This window comes from Oryx dammah, unplaced genomic scaffold, assembly GCF_014754425.2.
Source record: "Oryx dammah isolate SB20612 unplaced genomic scaffold, SCBI_Odam_1.1 HiC_scaffold_29, whole genome shotgun sequence".
Taxonomy (NCBI): domain Eukaryota; kingdom Metazoa; phylum Chordata; class Mammalia; order Artiodactyla; family Bovidae; genus Oryx; species Oryx dammah.
In genome coordinates, this window is record NW_024070213.1 from 74612269 (window position 1) to 74627045 (window position 14777).

At 38.0% G+C, this 14777-nt stretch overlaps 1 protein-coding gene across 1 annotated transcript in view; it reads right to left on the minus strand.

Moving 5' to 3' along the window:
* Positions 1-14777, minus strand: part of PTPRR (protein tyrosine phosphatase receptor type R) — a 273565-nt gene that overhangs the window by 54133 nt on the left and 204655 nt on the right. Inside the window, exon 7 of the mRNA XM_040233466.1 lies at positions 1050-1236. Coding sequence (XP_040089400.1) covers positions 1050-1236 — 187 coding nt within the window. The remainder of the gene's footprint in view (positions 1-1049; positions 1237-14777) is intronic.

A 14777-nucleotide genomic window follows, 5' to 3' on the forward strand; every position in this document is an offset into this window, starting at 1 on the left:
CTCCATGTTCTCTGGATAAAATGTGTTTTATGCATTAAGTTATCACCAGCAACAACAATGGGTCATCATCATCTTTAGCTGAATGAAACTCACCATTATTTTTAGCCTACATTCAGTCTTCCATTTGTGTTTCTTATTTCATTAAAAGGCACTACATGCACCCTGTTGCTAAATCTAAAATTGGGGGTGTCGTTCCTAACCTCCCTTTTTCTTGGCTGACTTACCACATTAAGGCCACTTCTTGTAGACTCATATAGACTCTTCCAATTTTCACTGCTACTTCTTTAGTTTTGACTAATCACAGCTTCACAGGATAATCTCTAGAGTCTCCAAAATACCTCTTTCTAATGCAGACCACCCTACAGCTGATAGTAATTTTTTAAAACTTTTTATTTTATATTGGAGTATAGCCTATTAACAATGTTGTGATCGTTTCAGGTGGACAGCAAAGGGACTCAGCCATACATATACATGTACCCATTTTCCCCGAAGCTCCCTCGCATCCAGGCTGCCACATAACATTGAGCAGAGTTCCCTGTGCTATACAGTAGGTCCTTGTTGGTTCTCCATTTAAAATACAGCAGTGTGTACCTCTCGATCCCAAACTCCCTAACTGGATAGTAATCTTTTTTAAACACAAGATAAATCCAAACCTTTAGTAACATATTAAGTCTTAGATTTGTTTTATATCCGAGGCTCAATTTTTGTTACTTCCCACCTTAATTTTAATGCTCCTGTCAAATTGAACAATTTAATTCCCCGAATAGTGACAAGCAAGCCTGCTCTGTCATCCTGGAATGGTCAGCTCCTTCTTGCTACGTCTTTGCCTGGCCAGCTTCTATACCCTCTGCCTTAATTTAGGTATCACGTCCTAGTTTGAACACTCCCCAATAGTTGGTGAAATGCAGGGTGGACCTGAAATCTTTGCACTTAACCTTGAGAACTGTAACCATTTTACTCTGAGCTGACAGTGTCATTTTAGAATGTGCCTCTAGTGGCTAGAATATCAAAATGCCTCCTGAAGAGTGAATAACAAACAGCAGGCTTACCATGAATTCACTTTGGAGTAAATGTGAACTTGCCACGATGTCCCTCAGCTGCGACCTTGTGAGAATTCGGCTGGCTGATTGCAGGTACTCCATGGCTACCTTCTCCCGCGGGGTTGGTATGGCCACAAAGGGTTCAACATTGCCCAAGCTACTCATGTCCAATGTAAGAGATACGTTGGACCCTCGCCTACATTGGAGGAAAATGCTATTAGGTTTAAACACTGTATGGATTGTTTTCAGCAGATCAGTTTGTCTTCCTGGATATACACATAACTCAGTGAGAACTATTATAGAAATAAGGACCTTCTTTTAGGGTACCATAATTGATGATAGCAATTACTGTAGCTTCTCTACAGCAAACTGACAGTTTTGTTCTTGGAGAAACCACTCTGAACTGAGAAAATGAACTATAGTTTATTAAGGGATATAGCTGCTATGGAAATAATAAGATGGCTAATAAACGAATAAGATGGCTAATAAATTAAGTGAAAAATTTAGGAAAAGTAAACATAGCATTTGAATTGACGAATAAGATGTAACACAAGCCTACTTTATCTGTGTATCTGAGAGTCCAGTATAAAGATTCTGTACACACCCTAGCTAATATTTTTGATATCAATATACTATACTTTATGATTTTACTAAACACAGGAAGCTCAGAGGAGAAAAACAATCTTTTTATTTTAGTTCTAATGATTGCCATTGAAATAGAATTTAAAAGTTCAAAATGTATTTTTTAATAGTTTCTGGTAAATTCCTAAAAGATAACTTTTCATTCTGTATACATATGTATATATGTTGTCCTATATGTATGTAGGCATATATGTATGCACTTATATATGTATATATTTAATTCTGTGATAAACTTACAGTAGGAAGATCACAGACCCTTATACTAAATTACAATTGAACCTCTCTCTGTGATTTCCTTCTTGTTGGGAGGCAAGGTGTGGTTCTTCCAACATATAAAGACTCCCTGTGTCCTGAACAGAAGGTGTGAGTGCCTCTTACTAATAACATTAGCTGTATGGAATCAAACAGCATGTGTTGAGGGTCAAATAGCACATTAAAGTGCTGCACTCAATATGCCAGCAAATTTGGAAAACTCAACAGTGGCCATAGGACTGGAAAAGGTCAGTTTTCTTTCCAATCCCAAAGAAAGGCAATGCCAAAGAATGTTCACACTACTGCACAATTGTACTCATCACAGACGCTGGCAAAGTAATGCTCCAAAATTCTCTAAGCCAGGCTTCAATAGTATGTGAACCGAGAACTTCCAGATGTTCAAGCTGGATTTAGAAAAGGCAGAGGGACCAGAGATCAAATTGCCAACATCTGTTGGAACATAGAAAAAGCAAGAAAATTCCAGAGAAACATCTACCTCTGCTTTATTGACTATGTCAAGGCCTTTGGCTGTGTGTATCACAACAAACTGGGGAAAATTCTTAAGGAGATGTGAATACTAGACCACCTTACCTGCCTCCTGAGAAATCTGTGTGCAGGTCAAGAAGCAACAGTAGGAACCAGACATGGAACAACAGACCAGTTCCAAATTGGGAAAGGAGGTATATTGTCAAGGATATCTATTGTCACCCTGCTTATTTAACTTATATGTAGACTACATCATGTGAAATGCTGGGCTGGATGAAGCAAAGGCTGGAATTGAGAATGCCAGGGGAAATATCAATAACCTCAGATATGCAGATGACACCACCCTTATGGCAGAAAGTGAAGAGGAACTAAAAAGCCTCTTGATGAAGTTGAGAGAGAGTGAAAAAGATGACTTAAAGCTCAACATTCAAAAAATGAAGATCATGGCATCTGGTCCCATCATTTCATGGCAAATAGATGGGGAAACAATGGAAACAGTGACAGACTATTTTCTTGGGCTCCAAAATCACTGCAGATGGTGACTGCAACCATGAAATTAAAGGATGCCTGCTCTTTGGAATAAAAGCTATGACCAATCTAGACAGCATATTAAAAAGCAAAGACATTACTTTCTTGACAAAGGTCCGTCTAGTCCAAGCTATGGTTTTTCCGGTAGTCATGTACAGATGTGAGAGGTGGACAGTAAAGAAAGCTGAGTACCAAAGAAGTGATGCTTCTGAACTGTAGTGTTGGAGGTGACTCTTGAGAGTCCCTTGCACTGCAAGGAGATCAAACCAGTCAATCGTAAAGGAAATTAATCCTGAATATTCATTGCAAGGACTGATGCTGAAGCTGAAGGTACAATACTTTGGCCCCCTGATATGAAGAACTGACTCTTTGGAAAAGATCCTGAGGCTGGGAAAGATTGAGGGCGGGAGGAGAAGGGGATGACAGAGGATGAGATGGTTGGATGGCATCACCGACTTGATGGACATGAGTATGAGTAAGTTCTGGGGATTGTTTATGGACAGGGAAGGTTTGCATGCTGCAGTCCACAGGATCACAAAGAGTCAGACAGGAATGAGCAACTGAACTGACTGAGAGTCAAGGTCAGAGAGTGTATTTAAAGAATTTTTAAATTTAAAGGGGACTGAGATGTGTGTCCCTGAAAACAGCAGAATGGGAAAGACTAGAGATCTCTTCAAGAAAATTAGAGATACCAAGGGAACATTTCATGCAAAGATGGGCTTGATAAAGGACAGAAATGGTATGGACCTAACAGAAGCAGAAGATATTAAGAAGAGGATGGCAAGAATACACAGAAGAACTGTACAAAAAAGATCTTCATGACCCAGATAATCACGATGGTATGATCACTCACTTAGAGCCAGACATCCTGGAATGTGAAGTCAAGTGGGCCTTAGAAAGTATCACTATGAACAAAGCTAGTGGAGGTGATGGAATTCCAGTTGAGCTGTTTCAAATCCTGAAAGATGATGCTGTGAAAGTGCTGCACTCAATATGCCAGCAAATTTGGAAAACTCAGCTGTGGCCACAGGACTGGAAAAGGTCAGTTTTCATTCCAATCCCAAAGAAAGGCAATGCCAAAGAATGCTCAAACTACCGCACAACTGCACTCATCTCACATGCTAGTAAAGTAATGCTCAAAATTCTCCAAGCCAGGTTTCAAGAATATGTGAATCGTGAACTTCCAGATGTTCAAGCTGGTTTTAGAAAAGGCAGAGGAACCAGAGATCAAATTGCCAACATTTGCTGGATCATGGAAAAATCAAGAGAGTTCCAGAAAAAACATCTATTTCTGCTTTATTGACTATGCCAAAGCCTTTGACTGTGTGGATCACAATCAACTGTGGAAAATTCTGAAAGAGATAGGAATACCAGACCACCTGACCTGCCTTTTGAGAAACCTATATGCAGGTCAGGAAGCAAGAATTAGAACTGGACATGAAACAATAGACTGGTTCCAAATAGGAAAAGGAGTACATTAAGGCTGTATATTGTCACCCTGCTTATTTAACTTATATGCAGAGCACATCATGAGAAACGCTGGGCTGGAAGAAGCATAAGCTGGAATCAAGATTGCCAGGAGAAATATCAATAACCTCAGATATGCAGATGACACCACCCTTATGGCAGAAAGTGAAGAGGAGCTAAAAAGCCTCTTGATGAAAGTGAAAGAGGAGAGTGATAAAGTTGGCTTAAAGCTCAATATTCAGAAAACTAAGATTGTGGCATCTGGTCCCATCACTTCTTGGGAAATAGATGGGGAAACAGTGGAAACAGTGTCAGAGTTTATTTTTGGGGGCTCCAAAATCACTGCAGATGGTGATTGCAGCTGTGAAATTAAAAGACGCTTACTCCTTGGAAGGAAAGTTATGACCACCTAGACAGTATATTGAAAAGCAGAGACATTACTTTGCCAACAAAGGTCCATCTAGTCAAGGCTATGGTTTTTCCAGTGGTTATGTATGGATGTGAGAGTTGGACTGTGAAGAAAGCTAAGCACCGAAGAATTGATGCTTTTGAACTGTGGTGTTGGAGAAGACTCTTGGGAGTCCCTTGGACTGCAAGGAGATCCAACCAGTCCATTCTAAAGGAGATCAATCCTGGTATTCTTTGGAAGGAATGATGCTAAAGCTGAAGCTCCAGTACTTTGGCCACCTCATGCGAAGAGCTGACTCATTGGAAAAGACTCTGATGCTGGGAGGGATTGGGGGCAGGAGGAGAAGGGGACGACAGAGGATGAGATGGCTGGACGGCGTCACTGACTCGATGGATGTGAGTCTGAGTGGATTCCGGGAGCTGGTGATGGACAGGGAGGCCTGGCGTGCTGCGATTCATGGGGTCGCAAAGAGTCAGACACGACTGAGCGACTGAACTGAACTGACCTGAGGTGTGTGTCAGGCGATCAGATTTGGTGCCAAGTGGTTACTGTCCCAGGAAAAAGGAAAGCTGGCATATACGAGCCCAAATAAACCCGAGGAAAGAGGATACAAGCAGATAGCTCAGTTCAAGTTCAGCTCAGTCGCTCAGTCATACCGTTGTATTCAGTGCCCCTGACCCCGCAGTAGGCCACTGTTGACCCACGCCTCTGCCAGAGACTCCTGGACACTCGCAGGCAAGTCTGGCTCAGTCTAGCATATTACTTCCTTTAAATGGTGTTGAACATGTATGAAGTGCTACATCAAGAAACGCTGAAGTGGTTAGGGCTTAATTTTAAGAAATGGAAAATTATTAGAACACACAAAAAATTCATTAAACAAAAATATATCAGTTCTTTCCTCTTATGAATCTGCTTTCAGTTGCAGCTTTGGTGTCATTCTACATTTTGATATATAATGCTGTCATTTTCATTAATTTCTAAATGGTGGTAGTTGTATATTTAATTCTTGCTTTAACTCAAGGGTAATTTAGCTGTTTGCCCACTCATTTTCCTTATTAATATCTAGTACATGAAATGTATATAGAAATCAGGATGGACTAGATTTCTAATTATTGGAATTTCTTGATGTTTTCTTTGAGACAAAAACTATAATAAAATTTTCTAAATATTTCATACATGCTTTTACTGGCAGCTGGTTTGGCTACTATCCATGGATCTATTGATAAATATGTCTACATATCATATATATGTACATATATACATATCTATCACATTATATATTATATTTTGATTATTATTAAAAATACTATTCTGATCTATTTTTTCTTACTTTTTTCCTACTGGATTTCTCATAGCTTGAAATAGATATGTGAGTCTTTCACAGAATTGTGTTTGTTATTTCTCATTATATTTCTAATAATTTTTTACTTTATATGTTGCAGCTATTATGTTGTTTGAAGAGTTCATAAATATAGTTTCACTGTAAGTTTATCAACATTAAATAAATAATTTCTCATTAATTTTATGTCTAGCCTCATATCTGTCTTTTTCCCCCAGTTTTATTGAGACACAATTGACACGTCAGTTCAACTCAGTTGACTCGCTCAGTCGTGTCCGACTCTTTGCGACCCCATGAACCGCAGCATGCCAGGCCTCCCTGTCCATCATCAACTCCTGGAGTCCACCCAAACCCATGTCCCTGAGTCAGTGATGCCATCCAATCATCTCATCCCCTGTCATCCCCTTCTCATAGCATTGTATTAAGTTTAAGGCATATTACATAATGATTTGACTTACATATATTATAAAATGATTAACAATAAGCCTGGTTAACATCCATTATCTCGAATAGACACCAAAAAAAGTTTTTTCCTGGTGATGGGAACTCTTGGATCTACTCTCTTAAAAGCTTTCAAATATACCTTAGACCAGCATTAATAGTCATCATATTTCACATCACATAGTTAGTATATGTTTATGTTATAACTGAAAGGAGAAGGAGATGACAGAGGATGAGCTGGTTGGATGGCATCACTGACTCGATGGACATGAGTTTGAACAAGCTCTGGGAGTTGGTGATTGACAGGGAAGCCTGGCGTGCTGTAGTCCATGGGGTTGCAAAGAGTTGGATACGACTGAGAGACTGAACTGAACTGATCCAATTCACACTCCCCCAACCCCTACATCCAACTTCAAAACTTAATATTGACTACCTGCCTTTTTTGAGCATGTTCCTAAGAAAACTTTTCTAGTTCCTGTTATTATTTTTAACTCTTCTGAATCGTATTAGGGATGAGGGGATAGCATAATGGCCACCCCATAAAATGATGGTTGCTCCCACCAGGTTTGCTTTTCTGGTGCCTGTCAGTGGTGACTGACAGAGCTCCTGTGTTTCTGAGTAGGAGATAAGTAGTTGAGAAGGAGCAAAGGGTGGTTCTACATTCAGGCCAAGAATTTTAATCTATTTTTAGTGGGAAAGTGATTTTAAAGTTTCTCAGTCCAGTTCTTTTGGCCTTTAGATTGCAGAAATTCCTAATTCCGATAATAGTTTGCCTATTGGCCTTAGATTTTACTATATTTATAAGAATTTGACTTTGCTGGTTACATAGATAGTTGAGTAAGGAGCTGGGAGAGGTGGCTTAAGGGACTTCTGATCAGACGCCATTTAAAACCACTATTCTGTTTAGTCCATTTTCATCCCTAAAAGACAGAAGTGTCTGCAACCTGCCAACTGAGGAACACTCAGTGCTATTAGATGATGGTTTAGTAGAAAGCAAGGTCTCTTCCATCAAGAGTGATCAGAGCAGATGTATGAACGAGAATGAATTGAGTTGGGTCTTGAAGATAAAAGATAAATTTTTAGTAGACAGTTATTTCAGAGACAGAGTCTGGCAGGAAAACAAAAGTGTGGGAGCAGGAAATGATAAGGCATCTTTGAGAAATCACATATCAGCAGTCTGAACTAGAGTTCTGTTGTGTAAGATGTATTTTGGAACTGGGGGGCAGGGTCATGTAGGAGAGCTGAGAGAGAAGCAAGAGTCACAGAAACAAGAGTATAAAAAGACTGCCCGAATCCAGAAAAGAGAGAATTCAGAGCATCGAGTTATATCAGCTTCTATTTTGGCTTCTCGTGGCATACTCTGCCCAAACCTGGAGGATTAAACATCTTTGGGATCCTTGTTTTATGTCCTTTTGATCTAATGTGCAAAATTTGTATACTGCAGCTGATTCATGTTGATGTATGGCAGAAACCAACACAATATTGTAAACCAATTATCCTTCTATTAAAAATAAATAAACTAAAAAATTTTTTGTACAGATTCTGTGATAAACTGAGAGCCAAGAAAGCATTTTCATACAAGCTGACTTGGTCAGGAAGAATGACTTTTGTTTGGCAAGGGAAGGAAGAAAGGAAACAAATACTATTTATTAAACATCTACTACTTGCCAAGCACTGTTCTAAGCATTTTCACATATGATACCTCAACTTTTAGAGCAGCTCTCTGAGGTCTTATTTTCCCTCATTTCATAGGTAAAGAAATAACTAATAGGAACATGATAGCAGATTAAAGATTCAACCCATGTTAGAACATAGAACCCAAGCTCTTTCTGCTTTGCCACACAAAAGCAAGATAAGGCGGGCACTTTATGTTAGTCTGTGCAGTGCCCTATGTAGAGTTGGGGTCAGTTGTTGGTAGTAAAGTCAGGATTGATGCTGCTAAGTCGCTTTAGTGGTGTTTGACTCTTTGCGACCTTATGGACTGTAGCCAGCCAGACTCCTCTGTCCATGGGATTCTCCAGGCAAAAATACTGGAGTGGGTTGCCTTGCCTTCAGGGGATCTTCTTAACCCGGGATCAAACCCCCATCTGCTATGGCTCTTGCATTGCTGGTGGATTCTTTACTACTGAACCACTGGGGGAAGCCCAAAGATAGGATTATTGAAGCATAATGTGGAAACAGTATAATTTTCAAGTCACAAATTCAATCGTTACAGTCATGCTTGTTTGGGCTCAAATCCTGCCTCTCCCATGAGCTTGTGGTGGACTTTTGGTCTGGCTAGACTTTGTACATTTCAATTTCCTTCTCTTTTGTGAAATAAATAATTCAGTGTACCAACTTCAGAGGATTATTATAAGGGTTAATCAGATAGTTTAAGTAAACTGCTTATAAAAAGAGATGCTTGGCCAGTGTTTAATTTGGGTCTTAATGAATAAAGTTCTATATAACGCTCACCTTCTAATACTTCCCTAAGGGATTTGTTTTAAGAGATCACTACAAAAACTAAAAATTTGTTTTACTGAGGTTAACTTTAACATTTTGAAACCAACGGATAGAATGTATACTTCGTCACTAAAGCAAAATACATCCTTCTTGATAACCTGTTTCTTTTTTTCATTTTATTATGGCAAATCCATTTCCCCTAAACCCTAAGCAGTTCCAGAACATTTTACCTCAACATCTCAGACATGTCTCAAAGTTTAATTATGGAGTCAAATTGGCACAGGCTGTTGACCTTATAGAAAACACTTTCCACAAAACACAGGCCTTATCGTGAGGGCTCTTGTACCCTGGCCATAAAATACTGCCAGAGGATGTCATGAGCTTGGAAAAATCTCCACTTTGGTTAACTCTTATTTTTGAGGAATAAACAATATTTAGGTCAACTGAAATATAGAGGAATTAGGAAATAAAATCAGTAGAATCAACTTAAAAATGTGTACTCTTCTTAGTCATGTCTCGGATGCATAAGCCAAATGGTAAGGCATGAGGCCAGAATCAGAAAGACATTTTGAAAAGAAGACAAAACAGATATAAGAAATTAAGAGAAAATGTAAATTAAGGGAAAGGAAAAAAGTCTAAAAGATTTAGAGGAAAAAAATCAACAGAATCAACAGAAATAACTGAAGGAAATCTGGCCCTTTAATAAAAACTGATGCGGAAAACTAAGAACACAAAGTCTTATTAAAAACTTTGTCTCTTTTTTTGTAACATAACTTTGGACAAACTGTTTAGACCTTTTTTATGTCTCATGATTGCTCTTGGACAAAAGGGAACATAATAAAAACTTTATCAAGCTCCCACTGTAGCACCAATTTTTATTTATGCCAAAAAATAAATAAGAGGGAGGAAATTCAAAAGATACCGATGCAAACAATTGAAGGAAAAAGCAAATTCTTAAGGAAAGGTAAAAGGAATGCAATAAACAGCATGTTAATTACAATTAAGTAAAAAGGAAAACTTGTATAAATATTATGGACCAGAGCTACACATTCATTTCAACAAGAGAATATAAACAACTCTGTTGAGATTTTTCAATTTTTGCCTTGCTGCTCCTAAAGACCAAGAGGTGAAAAGAAAATACAAGCTAAAAATACAAGAAGTTGAGTGTTGGACTAACTCAGAAACGAGGCATTTATTTCCCTGGTAGTTGGGGCAATAGGCTGGGTTTTAGAAGCTGGATTTAGGCAGAAAAGCCAGTTTCCAGTATTGTGACCATATTCTAACCCTCACATATGGCTGCTCTTTTTGCAGTATTGCGACCACCAAGAACACTAGACTTCAAGCATGGCCCCTCATTTCACACCCAGTAAAGAATGGAAATGGGAGTAAGAGAACAAAAAGAGACAGTGATCCTTTTGCCTGGAGTCCAGGAAGATGTACTTCTGAAACTACTAGATTATGAAATTATGTTTCAGTGGGAAATGGTGGCAGCTGCTTATCTCAAAGTACTTGAAATGGGAACGGAAAAATATGCATCAGAAGATTATAAGAACTTCGTACAGAATGAAGGCAAACAGCTCTTTGAGAGCTTTCTCAATCTTATTTTTTTTCTTGGTTCTGTCAAAAATAAGCAAGACTTTTTCAGAGCTGTCTTTATCAGTATACACATCTAATTCAACTTGGTGAGAAGCAAGAAGTTGAACACCGAAGTCTTCTCCAAATCTGAGTCTGAGACCTTCAGGCCAACCTGTTCATCATGTGTTATAATCACAGTGATCACAAATCTAATAAACTATGCTTGATTGTAAGTAAGTAAGTAAAGTCACTCAGTCATGTCCAACTCTTTGTGACTCCATGGACTGCAGCCCACCAGGTTCCCATGTCCATGGGATTATCCAGGCAACCATACTGGAGTGGGTTGCCATTTCCTTCTCCAGGGGATCTTCCCAACCCAGGGATCGAACCCGGGTCTCCCACATTGGAGGCAGACGCTTTAACCTCTGAGCCACCAGAGAAGTGCTTGATTGTAAAGGTGATCTTAAGATCCATGACCACCAACTTGATTTTTCTTAGTTCACTTTGCTCATCAGATTTGTCCACATATTTAGTTTTCAAGAAGATTTCTAATAAAGATGAAAGAAAAAGAAGTTTTAACTCATTTAAATAACAAAGGAAAAACATGGAAATAAATAGAATTCCTTTAGATTGACTGGCCTCCACAGTTCTCTGAAACTCCAGATTCTATGATTTTTAAGTTCCACGGGTTATGATAGTAAATGAATACTTTTCTGTTTCCCTCCATCTCTTTACCTTCAAATAAATTATATATAGTGCTAACCCTCATCCTGGATCGCGAAGGCAATTAAAACAAAAGAGGATATGGATGCTAATTTTAATTTTAATGCTAATTTAAAATAAAAGTGAAGTCACTTAGTTGTGTCCTACTCTGCGACCCTATAGACTGTAGCCCACCAGGCTCCTCTGTCCATGGGACTCTCCAGGCAAGAATACTGGAGTGGGTTGTCATTTCCTTCTCTAGGGGATCTTCCTGACCCAATTTAAACTGTGAATTAAATTCAGAGCTCTTGGAAAATTAAATGGTGACATAAATACAGTATTACTAATATCTACAAGCTGAAATGAATGACTAGGTATTGCGACCATCTATAATAAAATTCCCCAAAGGAAAGACATATGTTAAGTATGACAGACATCAGACCCAGGAAGATGACAAATCAATTTTGCTCTGAAGTAAGAAGAAAAATCTTATAATGTAGAGAATAGTTTTTGGCGTGAGAAATGATTTATTTCCCTACTTGAAAGCACCTATTTCACTAGGTAGAATATTCTTGTTCTTTTTGAGGGATTAAATATTTTTAATTCATACAATGATATCTGGCCTTTTACATATGTACAGCATGAGGCAAAGTTTACTCCACCCTTTTTTATTATAAAAAGTAAAAATCAAAACAATCAGTAAAAAAAAAAAATTGAACTTGTTACATTGTTCTTTGAGCACTGACCTTGGAATCTGAGTTTCAATCAGTGTTCTGCACTTCACTTAAGCTTTTTCAGCCTCAGACTCCTTCATTTGCAAATGGGGATAATAATAAAACACATGGGATTGGCTCACAAGATAAAAGGTAAAGAAGCAAAAATATGCAAACATTTCTAGCCTACTAACTGGCACATAATATATGAATGACTGTAATAGTTAATAATGGTAACATGGGAATTCTTATTGCACTCCATGCCATGACTGCCCGGGAGCTAAACGACATACACTGATAAATGTTTGAAGAAGGTGAGCTCAGGAAGCTGGTTAGTGATGGAGAGTCAGTAGCAGGATTACATATGCAAAGTCAATGGTCACCTAAGTTGGGACCATTTTTCATTCTGCAAGCCCTTAAAATTCTTACCTCTTATCCTTAAAATTAATAACTTTTTTCAGATTCAAAAATAATGCATCATCACTATAAAAATTAAAAATATAAATAACAAAAAGAAAACTATCCTATAATACAAACACTAAGAGTAATTGTTAATAACATTTTAAGTATCTGTCCTTTAAGTTTTATACATGTAACATGCATGAAAAAGTCTAGATTTTTTGTCTACATATTCATTATGACTTGCTTTTTATTTAACTAAACATATTTTGAATGTCTTGTGTCTTCAAATTTACTTGAACACTAATTTCAAAGATTCCATAGTACTCCACTGGATGGATGTATCATAGTTTACTTAACCAACACCAGAGGCTTCCCTGGTGGCTCAGACGGTAAAGTATCTGCCTACAATGTGGGAGTCCTGGGTTCAATCCCTGGGTTGGGAAGCTCTGTGGAGAAGGGAATGGCTACCCAGTCTAGTATTTTGGCCTAGAGGATCCCATAGACTATACAGTCCATGGGGTCACAAAGAGTTGGACATGACTGAGCAACTTTCACTTCACTTCAGGATTATTTTTTAGGTCAAGAAGTCTTAAAAACTAACTCAAAATTTCTGAGTTTGGATAAATCACTGGATAGAAGCAACATGGAAGAAGCCTGAAGACTGACTCATGCTCACTGACATTGAATTAGCTCAGACCCTCTTCATATCTTGCTCTGATCTATGTAGTAGATTCCTAGCAAACTTTCCTAACTAAAATCTCCTAGTCCAACACATTTTCTTCCAGATTTCATCAAAATGATGTTTGAAACACTGGAAATATGATAATAAAACCCATACATAGCTGCCCTTGGACATAAAATGCTTTCTCATTTATTTATTCCCTGTGCGTTTCCCCAGCCTCATCTCCTCTCACATCCTTATCTAGATCTGTGCTCCAGGCAGGTAATCAACCTACAGCGCTGCTTTCTCTGCCTATAATGTGTTTGCCCCAGCTCTTTCAGATCCAGTTGCCCAAATGCTATGGTCTCTATCCTTGGAATCCTCTTAACAATTTTTTCCCCCCAAATGTCTCTAGTAATATTATATTCACTAGAAAGGATTTACCCTAAAGTGTGAATTCCTTGAGGGCAAAGCATTTGACTTTACCCTCCCTCTGTATCTAGTCTTAAACACATGGAAAGCAACATGTTTGTCATATGCAGGTATAAATAGTTGCAAGTGAATTGGTGAGGGTAATGCTATGGGTAGTCACTGTGCTCTGCTAGCTTTTCCAACTCCCTGAAAACAAAGGAGGTGGGGAATGATGTTAGACAGGAACTTGAAAATTTAGAATGGAGAAGCCAAGCTTATCTAGGTACAGTAAACATTACAGTAGATATTTAGTTTGAGTCTTAATGAATATCAGTGAAGTCTGAGCATTAATATCCTAATGTGCTATGGTGATTTTGTTGGTAGAAAAGAAAAAAAAAAAGTAGTGCTTTGTCTTGCATCCAAGTATGATTAATTTTTTTACTCTTTTTTTGGCATTTGTTATTGTTTTGACTGTCACTCATGGTGAGGAGGCTGTTTCCCTTTTAACAAAAGAACAAAATGATGGTAGCTCTAATTTTAGTCCCCAAGTTTAGTTTTTCCAAGCTCATACATTAAGAAAAAGGTGATGCTAAGGAAACATTAATCAGCCTCAATGAATAAACCATCCTTTTTGAAATGAAATATCTTTCTTTGAATTTTAGCAGATTTATGTACAAAAACATACACACACAACACACTCACACAATGATGGTTTCTAAGTAACATAGCACAGTTAATAACTCTGTGTCACTTTAAAGCAACCAATTACCAAAGAACTCTTTCAGTAATGAACATCACAACTGAATTAAATACATTCAATTACTTTCAAGATCTCAAATGACACACATGATTACAGTGATCCATACAGCCCAGCTGAAATGCCAATCATCAAAAAATATATATACATAACTTCTCAGTATCTTCAGCTTTTTTTTTAAACAACATCTGGTGGTTCAACCTAAAAGTTTTAAAAACCAAACTCTACAATCCTGATGGAAATTAGCTGCTTTCTAGTTTAAGACTACTTTTTAAGTTCTAACTAGCAATGAAGGCATAATTTTATACCTCAGTGGTACACTATGAAATAAAACTATAAATCAATGTATCTGACACTGCTAAGTCTGTATGTAAGAGACTCTAACTGCAAAAATGTAGTAAGACTGTATTTTCACCTCTGACTGCAGCTAGAGTGAATGCTTTTTTTAAAATTAAAAAAATTAATTTATTTATTTTACTTTTGGCTGTTCTGGATCTTTCTGGCTGCATG